This window comes from Martes martes, assembly GCF_963455335.1.
Source record: "Martes martes genome assembly, chromosome: 17".
Lineage (NCBI taxonomy): Eukaryota > Metazoa > Chordata > Mammalia > Carnivora > Mustelidae > Martes > Martes martes.
Genome location: NC_137905.1, coordinates 54,452,435 through 54,469,304, shown reverse-complemented (window position 1 = coordinate 54,469,304; position 16,870 = coordinate 54,452,435). Strand labels below are relative to the sequence as shown.

The 16,870-nt window shown below is 42.1% G+C and overlaps 1 protein-coding gene across 1 annotated transcript in view; it reads left to right on the top strand.

The window, feature by feature from the left end:
- Positions 1-2,006: 2,006 nt before the first annotated feature.
- The window catches only part of LOC308358425 (uncharacterized protein), a gene marked incomplete at its 5' end in the record, with an annotated part of 93,888 nt that continues 79,024 nt past the window's right edge, over positions 2,007-16,870 (top strand). Inside the window, 3 exons of the mRNA XM_080828607.1 lie at positions 2,007-2,105; positions 4,017-4,143; positions 11,514-11,606. Coding sequence (XP_080684733.1) covers positions 2,007-2,105; positions 4,017-4,143; positions 11,514-11,606 — 319 coding nt within the window. The remainder of the gene's footprint in view (positions 2,106-4,016; positions 4,144-11,513; positions 11,607-16,870) is intronic.

The following is a 16,870-nucleotide window of genomic DNA, read 5'->3' as shown; positions in this document are numbered from 1 at the left end:
GAATTGAAGCAGATAACATCTGGGGACACAGCTTTCCCAAGATTTCCAGACCAGACCAACGTACAGTTTGGAATTATCATGTTGTATTTGTCGTTTTTCAATCTTCTGCAGAAAGGACGTGTCCAATAAGGTGATGCTGGCCCAACACTCACATTAGTGAGAAGATATAAACTTCAGATGGGAAGTACTTGAGGGTTTTCCCCTTCTAAACTTCCCTGTCTTTTAAATGTAGCTTAAGTGTCTTTGAACTGCGATGCACTTTCACTCTGACATGAGACCTGACAAACAGGCACAGTCCCTCCTGGCACTGAGAGACAAAACCACTAAATTAAATATAAAGAACTTGACTGTTGATCAGTGATGCCTTCAAAAAAAGATCTGATCAAGAGGGTGGAATGTGAGACTTAGTAACGGGAAACCTCACTAACACGGAGTCTGGACGTTTTGATGCCGTCCTAGTCCTAGTCAATTGCAGACCCATTAATAAGAGACGGACTTGGGGCTCCTGGTAGACTGAACCAGTGAAGCATGCAACTCTTCGTCTCAGGGTTGTAAGTTTGAGCTCCACATATGGTGAAGAGATTGCTTGAAATAAAATCTTAAGAAAAAATAAGAGATGGACTTGGCCTTACATGGACTAAAGCTTGTCCCTAGATACTAAAAGAGACACTCACCCTGGGCAAAAGATCCAATGAGAAGCTACCACACGTTGAAGTTCAAGTTACTCCAAAGGACTTTTAGTTCATCACAACTTCCCAACATACACTTTTTATCCTTTTTAAAATAAATTGCTCTTTTTTGTTCCCCAGTTTTACTACAAGTTGTTTTTCCTGGATTGCTATTTTTTTTAAGATTTTATTTATTTATTTATTTGACAGAAATCACAAGTAGGCAGAGAGGCAGGCAGAGAGAGAGGAGGGAGCAGGCTCCCTGCTGAGCAGAGAGCCCGATGTGGGGCTTGATCCCAGGACCCTGGGATCATGGCCTGAGCCGAAGGCAGAGGCTTTAAACCACTGAGCCACCCAGGCACCCCCTGGATTGCTATTCTTTTTTACTCCTGAATAAACCAGTCTTTTGCTGGTAAAATAATTAGCACTGTCTATTTTTAAGGTTAGCATTACCAACACTTGTCTCTCAAGTATTGGCTTTTAAGCATGGAGCCCCTGAACTTGGGTTTGAGTAACAGGGTATCACTACCTTCTCTACCCTTCTGTAAACTTCAGAGGATCAGCAAAGACTGTGATGTTTCACGATGGTGATTCGTGGTCTTCTCTGAGAACCAAGAGAATGTATGTTGAGACACGATGGTGCATATATGCAGTTTAGGTGTGCTGTGTCATCTTTTATTAGCTTAGTGATACTGATTCTGTGTCCATGTGGTCCTTTATCAGGACTAGGTGGAAGCTTCTATGATGCCAGTCCATGGACCCACCCTCCAATCCTGAAGCATCAGTTTCTTCAGGGGAGGTCTGGAGCAAGTAATAATTTCTATGCACATTAAAGCTCGGGAATTCTTAGTTAAGTGGTTCTGAGCCCAGGCTGTCCATTAGAATAACATGTGAAGTTTTGAATTTCATCACTTGTGACCTCCACCACAGAATTTGTCAATAGGTCTCAGTGAGAACAAATGTGCTTTTAATCATGTGTTTCAGGTGATTCTAAGTGCCATAGTGAAGCATGAGAACCCCTCAGTAACTTATTAGAGTTGAATGCTGGCTATGGTCCAGGGAGAGGTAACAGGGTCTCCCCTACATGAATCTGGAAGGGTCAGGTCCATGCAGCACAGAGTTCTTATGCTGTAGTAGAATGTGTGGGTGTCATTGGCGGGGAGGCTCCCTGACAACAGGGAAGGAGAAACGGAGGGATTGGTCTTCTTGGAGAAGCTCATGATCTTTGAATAGCTCCTGACACACAAAAGAGTAGGAGGTAGGGCTTTTTTTTTGTATTTCAGTGTCCTGCCTGGAAAGGAGTAGGTAACAGGTGAAGAGAGTCTTTGTTAGAGGCAAATGCTTATGATCGATCCAGCTGTGATTTTCACAACAAGGGTCTCCCAAGAAGGAAAGCTAGAGAACAAGGAGGAAGAGGATGAAATGGCCGGTTCTCAGGTAAGCCTTGTATCCCTGGTTAGAGGCTGTGTCATCTTTTCCTCCTGAAATTCCATGCATTTAAAAATTGCAAAGGTTTATTTCTCTAGTTCTGATATTCCTGTCTTATGAGTGTTTTCACCTACTCTTAAAAATCTTTTAAGAGGGCACCTGGTTGGTTCAGCTGATTAAGCATCTGCCTTGGGCTCAGGTCATGATCTCAGGGTCCTGGAATGGAGCCCCACATCAGACTCCTGCTCAGCGGGGAGTCTGCTTCTCCCACCCCCTCCCCTGTTCATGCACTCTCTCTCTCTCTTTCTCAAGTAAACTATTTTTTTTAATGATACTGAAGTTTAGCTCTTTAGAATACTTCTTTGCTATATTCCAGAAGTTCTCTCTGTTTTCTCCAACCTAGCTTCCAAATAGACATGAACATTTGTCACTTTGAATTACTGTCCTGAAATTTTGAGAAATGTCCCCTCTGTGTGTGTGTGTGTGTTTAAGATTCTATTTATTCATCTGACAGAGAGCACAAGCAGAGAGAGCAGTGGGCAGAGGGGGAAGCAGGCTCCCCACAGAGCAGACGCCTGATGCAGGGCACAACCCCAGGATCCTGGGATTATGACTTGAGCCGAAGGCAGTTGCTTAACCAACTGAGCCACCCAGGTGCCCCGAGAAATGTTCTTTTTGACAGAGTCACAGGAGAAGGCATTAAATCCACGATTTCTATCGTGGAAGGGCTCAGCTTCTTGGATATCAGTCAAGGAGAACAGTTCATATGTGGGTCCCATGTGAATGCTTTATCAGCCGTCCACTAGGATTAGGAAAATGTACAAATAAGCAAAACGGACATGTAGCCCAAAATAGCTAAGAAAGGTCTGGAAAAAGAATCAGAGCCTTCCTCTCTGGAAAGCCAAAAAAAAAAAAAAAAAGATTCTCTATTTTTTTTTTCAGATTTTATTTATTTATTTGACAGACAAAGATCACAAGTAGGCAGAGAGACAGGCAGAGAGAGGGAGGAAGCAGGCTCCTCACTGAGCAGAGAGCCCAATGCGGGGCTTGATCCCAGGACCCTGAGATCATGACCTGAGCCGAAGGCAGAGGCTTAACCCACTGAGCCACCTAGACACCCCAAGATGCTCCATTTATGAGGTTTGAAATTTCTATAAATCCACTAGGGTTCTTTTGTTCTTTTTTTTTTTTTTTAAAGATTTTATTTATTTATTTGACAGACACAGCAAGAGAGGGAACACAAGTGGGGGAGTGGGAGAGGGAGAAGCAGGCTTCCCACTGAGCAGAGAGCCCGATGCCCGGCTCTATCCCAGGACCCTGGAATCATGATCTGAGCCAAAGGCAGATGCTTAATGACTGAGTCGCCCAGGTGCCCAAATAAATAAAATCTTAAAAAAAAAAAAAAAAGAGGGGCACCTGGGTGGCTCAGTGGGTTAAAGCCTCTGCCTTCGGCTCAGGTCATGATCCCAGGGTCCTGGGATCGAGCCCCGCATCAGGCTCTCTGCTCAGCGGGGAGCCTGCTTCCCTTCCTCTCTCTCTGGCTGCCTCTCTGCCTACCTGTGATCTCTGTCTGTCAAATAAATAAATAAAGTCTTTAAAAAAAAAGAAATATACACAACTTATACTGTATGATATAAATACAGTACTCAAACATGTGTAAGCCTCTATTGAATCCTTCATTTTCCAATTTCTTTTCAAGAAATACAGAGTATTAAAAGTGTTTCTGTGGTTCATACGCCACCTCGTTACCTCAGCTTTAGAGAATAAATACAAGCAGATTACTGTGTTAAAAATTATCTTACTGGATAAAGCAGGAAACTCACCTCAGCCAGAACCATTTGTCCTAACTCCTTCTTTACAACTTGGGTAAAATTTTGAGGTCTGCCGGTGGCCACTTGGTGACTGTGGTATTTACTGCAGGGACAGCTGACATTCAGGGATGTGGCCATAGAATTCTCTCAGGAGGAGTGGAGATGCCTGACCCACACGCAGCAGGAACTATACAGGAATGTGATGTGGGAGAACCACGGATGCCTCCTCTTCTTGGGTGAGGATAAGGTCCTGTAGCTGAACTAACATGAGTTCACTCCATGATGAGTTACTGGTAGAGGCTACACAAGGTGTAGTTCTCACTCAAAGGAAACTGAATCTGCAGCAAATATAGATATCAGGGGAATAACTTACAAAGCTGTAGAGTGTAGGCAGGGTGTATGACTTCCTTTTGTTTAGGGTTAGGATGAAAATCTGGAAGGGAAGTGTTTTTTTTGTTTTGTTTTGTTTCTTATTTTAATAAACATATAATGTATTTTTATCCCCAGGGGTACAGGTCTCTGAATCGCCAGGTTTACACATTTCACAGCACTCATCATAGCACATACCCTCCCCAATGTCCATTTCCCCACCACCCTCTCCCATCCCCCCTTCCCCCAGCAACCCTCAGTCTGTTTTTTGAGATTGAGTCTTTTATGGTTTGTCTCCCTCCCAATCCCATCTTTTCATTTTTTCCTTTTCCTACCTCCTCCCAAACCCCCGCATTGCATCTCCGCTTCCTCATATCAAAGAGATCATATGATAGTTGTCTTTCTCCGATTGACTTATTTCGCTAAGCATGATACCCTCTAGTTCCATCCACGTCGTCGCAAATGGCAAGATTTCATGTCTTTTGATGGCTGCATAGTATTCCATTGTGTATATATACCACATCTTCTTTATCCATTCATCTGTTGATGGACATCTAGGCTCTTTCCACAGTTTGGCTATTGTGGACATTGCTGCTATAAACATTCGGGTGCACATGCCCCTTCGGAGCACCACATTTGTATCTTTAGGCTATATACCCAGTAGTGCAATTGCTGGGTCATAAGGTAGCTCTATTTTCAGTTTTTTGAGGAACCTCCACACTGTTTTCCAGAGTGATTGCACCAGCTTGCATTCCCACCAGCAGCGTAGGAGGGTTCCCCTCTCTCCGCATCCTCGCCAGCATCTGTCATTTCTTGACTTGTTAATTTTAGCCATTCTGACTGGTGTGAGGTGGTATCTCATTGTGGTTTTGATTTGTATTTCCCTGATGCTGAGTGATGTGGAGCATTTTTTCACGTGTCTGTTGGCCATCTGGATGTCTTCTTTGCAGAAATGTCTGTTCATGTCCTCTGCCCATTTCTTGACTGGATTATTTGTTCTTTGGGTGTTGAGTTTGATAAGCTCTTTATAGATTTTGGATACTAGCCCTTTATCTGATATGTCGTTTGCAAGTATCTTCTCCCATTCTGTCAGTTGTCTTTTGGTTTTGTTAACTGTTTCCTTTGCTGTGCAAAAGCTTTTGATCTTGATGAAATCCCAATAGATCATTTTTGCCCTTGCTTCTGTTGCCTTTGGCGATGTTCCTAGGAAGAAGTTGCTGCAGTTGAGGTCAAAGAGGTTGCTGCCTGCGTTCTCCTCAAGGATTTTGATAGATTCCTTTCTCACATTGAGGTCCTTCATCCATTTTGAGTCTATTTTTGTGTGTGGTGTAAGGAAATAGTCCAATTTCATTTTTCTGCATGTGGCTGTCCAATTTTCCCAGCACCATTTGTTGAAGAGGCTGTCTTTTTTCCCTTGGATATTCTTTCCTGCTTTGTCGAAGATTAGTTGACCATAGAGTTGAGGGTCTACTTCTAGGCTCTCTATTCTGTTCCATTGATCTATATGTCTGTTTTTGTGCCAGTACCATACTGTCTTGATGATGACAGCTTTGTAATAGAGCTTGAAGTCTGGAATTGTGATGCCACCAACTTTGGCTTTCTTTTTCAATATTCCTTTGGCTATTTGAGGTCTTTTCTGGTTCCATATAAATTTTAGGATTATTTGTTCTATTTCTTTAAAAAAAATGGATGGGATTTTGATAGGGATTGCATTAAATGTGTAGATTGCTTTAGGTAGAATAGACATTTTCACAATATTTGTTCTTCCAATCCATGAGCATGGAATATTTTTCCATTTCTTTGTGTCTTCCTCAGTTTCTTTCATGAGCACTTTATAGTTTTCTGAGTATAGATGCTTTGCCTCTTTGGTTAGATTTATTCCTAGGTATCTTATGGTTTTGGGTGCGATTGTAAATGGGACTGACTCCTCAATTTCTCTTTCTTCTGTCTTGTTGTTAGTGTAAAGAAATGCGACTGATTTCTGTGCATTAACTTTATATCCTGACACTTTACTGAATTCCTGTATGAGTTCTAGCAGTTTTGGAGTGGAGCCTTTTGGGTTTTCCACATATAGTATCATATCATCTGCAAAGAGTGATAGTTTGACTTCTTCTTTGCCAATTTGGATGCCTTTAATTTCTTTTTGTTGTCTGATTGCTGAGGCTAGGACTTCTAGTACTATGTTGAACAGCAGTGGTGATAACGGACATCCCGGCCGTGTTCCTGACCTTAGCGGAAAAGCTTTCAGTTTTTCTCCATTGAGAATGATATTTGCGGTGGGTTTTTCATAGATGGCTTTGATAATATTGAGGTATGTGCCTTCTATCCCTACACTTTGAAGAGTTTTAATCAGAAAGGGATGCTGCACTTTGTCAAATGCTTTTTCAGCATCTTTTGAGAGTATCATATGGTTCTTACTCTTTCTTTTATTAATGTATTGTATCACATTGATTGATTTGCGGATGTTGAACCAACCTTGCAGCCCTGGAATAAATCCCACTTGGTCGTGGTGAATAATCCTTTTAATGTACTGTTGGATCCTATTGGCCAGTATTTTGGTGAGAATTTTCGCATCTGTGTTCATCAAGGATATGGGTCTGTAATTCTCTTTTTTGGTGGGATCCTTGTCTGGTTTTGGGATCAAGGTGATGCTGGCCTCATAGAATGAGTTTGGAAGTTTTCCTTCCATTTCTCTTTTTTGGAACCGTTTCAGGAGAACAGGAATTAATTCTTCTTTAAATGTTTGGTAGAATTCCTCTGGGAAGCCGTCTGGTCCTGGACTTTTGTTTGTTTGGAGATTTTTGATGACTGTTTCAATCTCCTTACTGGTTATGGGTCTGTTCAGGTTATCTATTTCTTCCTGGTTCAGTTGTGGTAGTTTATATGTCTCTAGAAATGTATCCATTTCTTCCAGATTGTGAAATTTGTTGGCATAGAGTTGCTCGTATCCATTTCTTCCAGATTGTGAAATTTGTTGGCATAGAGTTGCTCGTAGTATGTTCTTATAATTGTTTGTATTTCTTTGGTGTTGGTTGTGATCTCTCCTCTTTCATTCATGATTTTATTTATTTGCATCCTTTCTCTTTTCTTTTTGATAAGTCTGGCCAGGGGTTTGTCAATCTTATTAATTCTTTCAAATAACCAGCTCCTAGTTTTGTTGATTTTTTCTATTATTTTTTTAGTTTCTATTTCATTGATTTCTGCTCTGATCTTTATGATTTCTCTTCTCCTGCTGGGTTTAGGCTTTCTTTGTTGTTCTCTCTCCAGCTCCTTTAGGTGTAGGGTTAGGTTGTGTATTTGAGACCTTTCTTGTTTCTTGAGAAAGGCTTGCACCGCTATATATTTTCCTCTCAGGACTGCCTTTGTTGTGTCCCACAGATTTTGAACCGTTGTGTTTTCATTATCATTTGTTTCCATGATTTTTTTTCAATTCTTCTTTAATTTCCTGGTGGACCCATTCATTTTTTAGAAGGATGCTGTTTAGTCTCCATGTATTTGCGTTCTTTCCAAATTTCCTCTTGTGACTGAGTTCTAGCTTCAGAGCCTTGTGGTCTGAAAATATGCAGGGAATGATCTCAATCTTTTGGTACCGATTGAGACCTGATTTATGTCCCAGGATGTGGTCTATTCTGGAGAATGTTCCATGTGCACTAGAGAAGAATGTGTATTCTGTTGCTTTGGAATGGAATGTTCTGAATGTATCTGTGATGTCCATCTGGCCCAGTGTGTCATTTAAGGCCTTTATTTCCTTGTTGATCTTTTGCTTAGATGATCTGTCCATTTCAGTGAGGGGAGTGTTAAATTCCCCTGCTATTATTGTATTCCTGTCGATGTATTTCTTTGATTTTGTTATTAATTGGTTTATATAGTTGGCTGCCCTAACGGGGCATAGATATTTAAGATTGTTAGGTCTTCTTGTTGGACAGACACTTTGAGTATGATATAGTGTCCTTCCTCATCTCTTATTATAGTCTTTGGCTTAAAATCTAATTGATCTGATAGAAGGATTGCCACCCCAGCTTTCTTCTGATGTCCATTAGCATGGTACATTGTTTTCCACCCCCTCACTGTAAATCTGGAGGTGTCTTCGGGTCTAAAATGAGTTTCTTGTAGGCAGCATATTGCTGGGTTTTGTTTTTTTATCCATTCTGATACCCTGTGTCTTTTGATTGGGGCATTTAGCCCATTAACATTCAGGGTAACTATTGAGAGATATGAATCTCTTGCCATTGTGTTGCCTGTAAGGTGACTGTTACTGTATATTGTCTCTGTTTCTTTCTGATCTACTCCTTTTAGGGTCTCTCTTTGCTTAGAGCACCCCTTTCAATATTTCCTGTAGAGCTGGTTTGGTGTTTGCAAATTCTTTCAGCTTTTGTTTGTCCTGGAAGCTCTTTATCTCTCCTTCTATTTTCAATGATAGCCTAGCCGGATATAGTATTCTTGGCTGCATGTTTTTCTCGTTTAGTGCTCTGAATATATCATGCCAGTTCTTTCTGGCCTGCCAGGTCTCTGTGGATAGGTCCACTGCCGATCTAATGTTTTTACCCTTGTATGTTACCAACTTCTTTTCCCGGGCTGCTTTCAGGATTTTCTCTTTGTCACTAAGACTTGTAAATTTTACTATCAGGTGACGAGGTGGGGACCTATTTTTATTGATTTTGAGGGGCGTTCTTAGCATCTCCTGGATTTTGATGTTTGTTCCCTTTGCCATATTAGGGAAATTCTCTCCAATAATTGTCTCCAATATACCTTCTGCTCCTCTCTCTCTTTCTTCTTCTTCTGGAATCCCAATTATTCTAATGTTGTGTCGTCTTATGGTGTCACTTATCTCTCGAATTCTCTCCTCGTGGTCTAGTATTTGTTTGTCTCTCTTTTGCTCAGCTTCTTTATTCTCTGTCATTTGGTCTTTTATGTCACTAATTCTTTCTTCTGCCTCATTTATCCTAGCAGTGAGAGCTTCCATTTTTGATTGCACCTCATTAATAGCTTTTTTGATTTCAACTTGGTTAGATTTTAGTTCTTTTATTTCTCCAGAGAGGGCTTTTATCTCTCCGGAGAGGGCTTCTCTAATATCTTCTATGCCTTTTTCGAGCCCGGCTAGAACCTTGAGAATCGTCATTCTGAACTCTAGATCTGTCATGTTACCTATGTCCGTATTGATTAGGTCTCCAGCCTTCGGTACGGCCTCTTGTTCTTTTTTTTGAGGTGAGTTTTTTTGCCTTGTCATTTGTCCAGATAAGATTTGCTTTCTCCTCCTGTGGGATTCCGCTGTTCTTGGTGAGTGAAGTTGGTTTTGGCTGGGTTTCTTGTTGATCTTCTGGGGGAGGGGCCTGTTGTAGTGATTCTCAAGTGTCTTTGCCGCAGGCGGAATTGCACCGCCCTTGCCAGGGGCCGGGCTAAGTAATCCGCTCCAGTTTGCTTTCAGGAGCTTTTGTTCCTTGAGCGCTTTCCGTAGAGTCGGGAGGACGGGAATGAAGATGGCGGCCTCCCAGTCTCCGGCCCGGAGAAGCTGAGAGCTTGGGGTTCCGCTCCTCAGTGCGCTCTCAGAGCAAAGCGCCCAACCGTCCCGCCTCCCTGGCCTGCGGTTGCGCCTCGAGGAAAGCAGTCAATTGCTGGAGCTGGAGAAAAGCGCCGGGTCGCTTCTGTCTCCGTGGCCTCCGGCCGCGCTCCGAGCCCACCCAGCCTGCGACCGGCACAAGGTAACCCTGGGCTTAGAGCTCGCTCCTCGGCTTTGTCGCTGTAGCCGGCTTCCCCGCTCCAATACCTGCGAGCTCTGCGGCACTCAGACACCCCCAGTCCTTCTGTGACCCCGCGGGACCTGGGGTTATGCTGACCCCGCCTGGGTTTCCCCCCAGTTTATCCTCTGGAGCGATGTCTCCCAGTGGAGCCGACTTTTAAAAGTCCCGATTTTGTGCTCCGTCGCTCCGCCGCTTGCCGGGTGCCGGCCCCTCCCCCCGCGGTCTGTCTTCCCGTCGCTTTGGATTCACTTCTCCGCAGGTCCTACCTTTCAGAAAGTGATTGATTTTCTGTTTCTAGAATTGTTGCTCTTCTTCTCTTCGATTTCCCGTTGGATTTGTAGGTGTTCACAATGGTTAGATAAGCTGTCTAGCTGATCTCCTGCTACCCGATGTCGTCTCAGCCTGCTACTTCTCCGCCATCTTGACTCCTCCCCCTTGGAAGGGAAGTTTTGTCATCATATGTAGTGATGGGTATAAGGGAGGCACAAACACACGTGTGCTTAGGAAACAAGCCTAAACATGTCCTGTGTTGTAGCAATGAAATCCAGACTCCTTCTTGGGTGGAGAGTTACTGGTGACAGTTTTAGCCTCATTCACTTCATGGGACATGGTTCCAAACCCACACTCAGGGATTTGTTCCTTCCTGGAAGGAGGTCTCTTGGGAGATTCTTTTTAGCATGCATAGAATTCAGATCCCCGCCGTAAGGGAAAGAAGTTGGGCTCTCTAGGTGTTGAGCTAAAACTGTTCATGATGCTTCATTTTCAGTTTTAGCTTTCCTTTCCTTAAAGTACCATCATCATTACTGTAGATGAGTGATAGTTCTAAACACTGAGTGACATTAAATGGTATTGCCCACATCCTAAATTCTAATTTCAGCCCCTTGTTATTTTATCAGTAATACTTGGCTTAAGATCTGAATATTAGGGATGCACCTGGGTGTCTCAGTGGGTTAAGCCTCTGCCTTCAGCTCGGGTCATGATCTCAGGGTCCTGGGATCAAGTCCCACATCGGGCTCTCTGCTCAGTGGGGAGCCTCCTTCCTCCCTCTCTCTGCCTGCCTCTCTGCCTACTTGTGATCTCTGTCTGTCAAATAAATAAATAAAATCCTTAAAAAAAAAAAAAGATCTGAAGATTAGAAAACTCTCCTTTGTGTTCTAAAGGAGCTGTTGTGCAACAAAGTTTGGGAAATCATTTTCCAGAATACTACAATGTCCTCTTTTCTCTACTGAGTGCAAAACTGGACTGAAAGTTAGAATCTGGGTGCCTGGGTGGCTCAGTGGGTTAAAGCCTCTGCCTTCGGCTCAGGTTGTGATCCCAGGGTCCTGGGATAGAGCCTCACATCAGGCTCTCTGCTCAGCAGAGAGGTACTTCCTCTTTCCACCTGCTTTTCTGCCTACTTGTGATCTCTGTCTATCAAATGAATAAATAAAATCTTAAAAAAAAATTAGAGTCTCCAGCAATACTCATGTTCTTCTTCTTCTTCTTTTTTAAATAAATAGGTCTTGTGTCAAAGCCAGACTTGGTCACCTTTTTGGAGCAAAAGAAGGAGCCCTGGCAAGTGAAGAGAAAGGAGAGCATAGCCACACACCCAGGTAGGTTGGAATGAATGAAGCAGATAATGGAGGCGAGGTCTGAAGTTCAAGGAGAAAGCTGGACCTTTAAGTGTGATTTGTTCTTGTTGAATGGAAACAAGTTTGAGAAGTCTAGGTTTCTTTCTTTTGCTGTCACAGAGGGACACCTGCTATCCAACATTATCTCTTGCTCTTCCATTCTCTAAGGATCTTCCTTTAGCTCCAGTGATGGTCCGTCAGATCCACAGGGAGGGCTCAGGGCCTCTCCTTGGTCTATGAGGGTCACAGTGATCTCAGTGCTTTTCCCTTGTTCTTGGGGCCCCAGGGAAATCTGTGCCTATTTCTGAGGATCTGTCTGAGAAGCTGTTTCTAAGTTCTATTTATGCCTCATGTCCAAAGTGTGTGAGGGGAATACTGGGTGTATTGGGGTTTGATGCAAAAATGCCAGGAACACTAGAAACAGATATCACATGTTTTCTGTTTTTGATCTCCAATCTTTGAGAGGCTTAAAGCTTAATGGTACAAAATTGAGACACATTGTTTCCATCCAAAAACAAGCCACCTCCCTAAAATAAGAAATTCTAATACTTCATTTCACTTCAAAAATGTCTTTTTTTTTATTGGCGCGCCTGGGTGACTCAGGCAATTAAGTGTCTGCCCTCAGCTCAGGTCATGATCCCAGGGTCATAGGATCAAGTCCCACATTCGGCTCCCTGCTCAGTGGGGAGCCTACTTCTCCCTCTGCTGCTCTACCTGCTTGTGCTCACTCACTCTCTCTCAAATAAATAAAATCTTCAAAAAAGTAATAATTCTGTGTTGTTTAGTACAAAGGGAACTGAGCCTGTGTCCCATGTTTTCATTTTCTGATTGGATATATGTCAAACTTAGGTGTCCTTTTAGATTGAAAAGTTTTGATAGGAAATGCTTGAATGTGCACATATTATGTAGCAAGTAATAGTAGGTACCTGTATTTATTAAAATATCTAACTTACAAATTTAAATTTACTTTAGTAAAAAGTTACTAGGTTTTTCATTCATGTCTCTCAACATGTAACTGAGTCATGGTATAACTTAATCCCAAATGTTTATTTTATGTATTAGTGATGCTCAGCATTTTTACAACTTTCATTTCTTCCTTTATTTACAAACGAAGAGTTTTTTGTTTGTTTGTGGGTTTTTTTTTTTAAATTCTTCTACAGAATGGCTTAAAACTCTTATTATTGTGTAAGAATGGGAATGCTATAATAATACTATGATAAATTTCTCCAATATCTTTTATTTTTATTTACTATTTTCTAAGATTTATTTATTTGACACAGAGAGACGCAGGGAAAGAGGGAACACAAGCAGGGGGAGTGGGGAGGGAGAAGCAGGCTTCCCGCCGAGCAGGGAGTCAGACATGGGGCTCAATTCCAGAACCCTGGGATCATGACCTGAGCCAATCACAGATGCTTAACGACTGAGCCACCCAGGCACCCCACTCTCCAGTGTCTTTTAAATGCTCGATCAAAAGTTGTTATTTCAAACTGTTGCCTTTACTGTGAAATGTTCCTGCCCTACAATACAGACTCATGATTTGAAATGTTTGTGCTCTATGATTTTACAGTCATGGTTAAGACTTCCAGTTATGTGGAAGAAATCTTTTTTTTTTTAAGATTTTATTTATTTATCTGACAGTGAGAAAGATCACAAGTAGGCAGAGAGGCAGGTAGAGAGAGAGGGGGAAACAGGCTTCCCATCGAGCAGAGAGCCTGATGCGGGGCTCAATCCCAGGACCCTGGGATCATGACCCGAGCCGAAGGCAGAGGCTTTAACCCACTGAGCCACCCAGGCGCCCCAGAAGAAATCTTTTTTAATAGTACATCTATGATGTATTCAGAATTGAGATGGTGAGTTTTCTCTTGTTTTTGCATTTACAACTCTGTATTTCCAATTTTTGGTAGGATCCATGATATTAGTCAACCGTGCTTTAGATTTTTACCAACATATTATGATTTGGGATCAAAATTTTCGACTCGTTATTTTTAAAGAGATCTGGGGTTTAATTCAAGTATATATTAGCCATGTGTCTATTGCAAAAAAAATTCTCTGTGTCATTTTATGTAGGAACATCACTCTGACTCTGCTCATAACTTCTTTATTTCTATTCTTGGTTAATGGTCAATGGTTGCTTTGTCCTGCCTAAGTGAGTAGTCATGAAAACTAAATCTATTTCATCATCTATTCATTCTCTTCACATTTTTTTTAAAGATTTATTTATTTATTTATTTGATAGACAGAGACTACAAGTAGTCAGAGAGGCAGACAGAGAGAGGAGGAAGCAGGTCCCCTGCTGAGCAGAGAGCCCGACGCGGGGCTCGATCCCAGGACCCTGAGACCATGACCTGAGCTGAAGGCAGAGGCTTTAACCCACTGAGCCATCCAGGCACCCCATCTTCACATTTTTTTTTAAAGATTTTATTTATTTATTTGACAGAGATCACAAGTAGGAGAGGCAGGCAGAGAGAGGAAGAAGCAGTTTCCCTGCGAGCAGAGAGCCTGATGTGGGGCTTAGTCCCAGGACCCTGAGATCATGACCTGAGCTGAAGGCAGAGGCTTAACCCACTGAGCTACCCAGGCGCCCCCATATTTTTTTATTTTAATTGTAGTTTAAAAATGGCATAAAATTTACCATCAAAGTATCGTGGACTAAACATTTTGAATTATTGTGCAAACTAATTACTTAACCTTTCACATTACTGTGCAAACAAGTTCTGTTACTTTCTCTTGTTGCAGGAGTAAAATGTAATACCTGTTAAACAACCACTTCCTCCTTTCCCTCTACCCTAAGTCCCCGGCAGGTGCCATTTTAATTTTTTATGAGTTTCATCACCTTAGTTGACTCACGTAAGTGGATTCCTACAGAATCTGTCTCTTTGTGACTCATTTCTTTCACTTGATGCAATGTCCTCAAGGTTTATCCAAGTTGTATCATGTCATAATGTCTGTATCCTTCTCAAGGCTCAGAAATATTTCATGATATGTATATGCTACATGTTTTCTTTATCCCTTTAACCATGCATAGGCATTTGAGTTGATTGTACCTATTTTGGGCTCTTGTGTGTAAAACTGAAATGGGCATAAATGTGCAAATATTCATTCAGGTCTTTTTTTGAGTTCTTTTCTAATTTCTGTTAAATTAAAACAAAATTAGGATTTTATTTATTTGTCAGAGAGAGTAAGCACACAAGCCTGGGGAACAGCAGGCTCCCCACTGAGACGGAGCCAGTGCAGGACTCGATCCCTGGGATCATGACCGGAGCCAAAGGCAGATGCCTAACCAACTGAGCCACCCAGGCACCCCAAGTCATCTTATTTTGTAAGACAGCTTTTCTCACTTGGATTTCTGAGTGTATCAAGAAATTGCATGAATAAAGCACAGGTAACGGTTGAGAGAATGATAAACTCAATGTCGGAATCCTGAATGCTGCCAGTGGGAAGACGTTTAGATGTCGGGCTTCAAGCATCTTCAGATGGAGGGCAGGCAGTGGCAATCTGAGAGATGTTCCTGGTCTGCTGCCGGAATATCTCCGTGGGTGTTCTGAGTGGTCCAAAGAGCAAGAGGCAAGAAGACTGTGTAAACACGGGCCATTTGGCAGTTTCTCTGAAGTTTACCTGGAGTCACCTAGCTTCAGTTTGCAGGCACAAAGAGAAGTTTCGGTTCTCAGTGACTGCAGGTCAGAGGCAGATACCAGAGGAAACCAAAGAATTCAGGATCCAGCCAGTTTTATAGGCAAACAACATTTAAAAATAGTTCATCGTAACTGGAATCTAAGATCCATAAAAGTATGTTACAAAAATAGAATTTTTCTCTCTAAAATTAACCTCCTTTTAAACAAACATAGCAAATCGAGACTATTTGTTTATAAAATAGCCCAGTTTTAACAAGCTTGGCCTAATTATGTCAGTGCAGCACGAATAGTGACTGACTTTAAAGTTTCAATGAAATCTGCTTTGCTGGAACCCTTTCTAAGGAATTTCAGATTGAATTTATATTTTTTAAGTGTTCTTTTTGTTTTGTTTTGGGTTTTTTGGGGGTAAACCCAATGTGGATGTGGGGCTCAAACCCATGACCCCAAGATCGAGAGTCAGATGCTCTGCCAACTGAGCCAGCCAGGTGGCCCTCAGAATGAATTTTTAGAACCTCATGAGTTTAAGAAGCCAGACCAAATACCCGCCATCACATTCACCTGCAACATCTATAGATGTGGGTTATTTCTTCTCGAGTCCCCAGAATAGCTTCAGGTTCTTAAGCCTGCCAGAAAGTGAACTGAATTTACTCACCTGGTAAGTAAGGCTCTTTTTTAAACACTGACAGCAAGGTACCAGGCAGATTATTTCAAGGGGCTTTATTGATTTCATAATGTTGATCTGAATTCTTTTTTTTTTTTTTTTCTATTTATTGGGGCGTCTGGGTGGCTCAGTCATTAAGCGTCTGCCTTTGGCTCTGGTCATGATCCCAGAGTCCTGGGATCCAGCCCCACATGGGGCTCCCTCCTCTTCGGGAGGCCTGCTTCTCCCTCTCCCACTCCCCCTGCTTGTGTTCCCTCTCTTGCTGTGTCTCTCTCTGTCAAATAAATAAAATCTTTAAAAAAAAATATTTGATTTATTTATTTGACAGAGAGACAAAGAGACATTTATTTATGAGACTTTATTTATTTATTTGACAGAGAGACATCAGAACACAAGCACGGAGAGTGAGAGAGGGAGAAGCAGCTTCCCACCGGGCTCCGTGACTGAGCTGCCCACACGCCCCGGGAGAAGAGATTCTTATTAATGGCTTGTTAGAAATGCAGACTCAGGGCGCCTGGGTGGTTCAGTGGGTTAAAGCCTCTGCCTTCGGCTCAGGTCATGATCCCAGGGTCCTGGGATCGAGCCCCACATCGGGCTCTCTGCCTGCTTTCTCCTCTCTCTCTGCCTGCCTCTCTGCCTACTTGTGATCTGTCAAATAAATAAATAAAATCTTTAAAAAAAAAATGCATTCTCAGATCCCATTCCAGAATCCTGAATCAGAATTGATGATTTTTTCAGAATTGACATTTTTTAAAGATATGTGCTGCCGAAGCGAGCACCAGAATTGACATTTTTAATAAGGCCTCTGATTCCCTGTTGTGAAATTAGGTTTCACAGTAGAATTTTATAAGTTCACTTCTAAACTATCAACATTTCCTTCTAATAAATATACACAACTTTGTGTGACATTAATGCAGTACTCTAAAATGTATATGCTTGGGTTGATACCATTA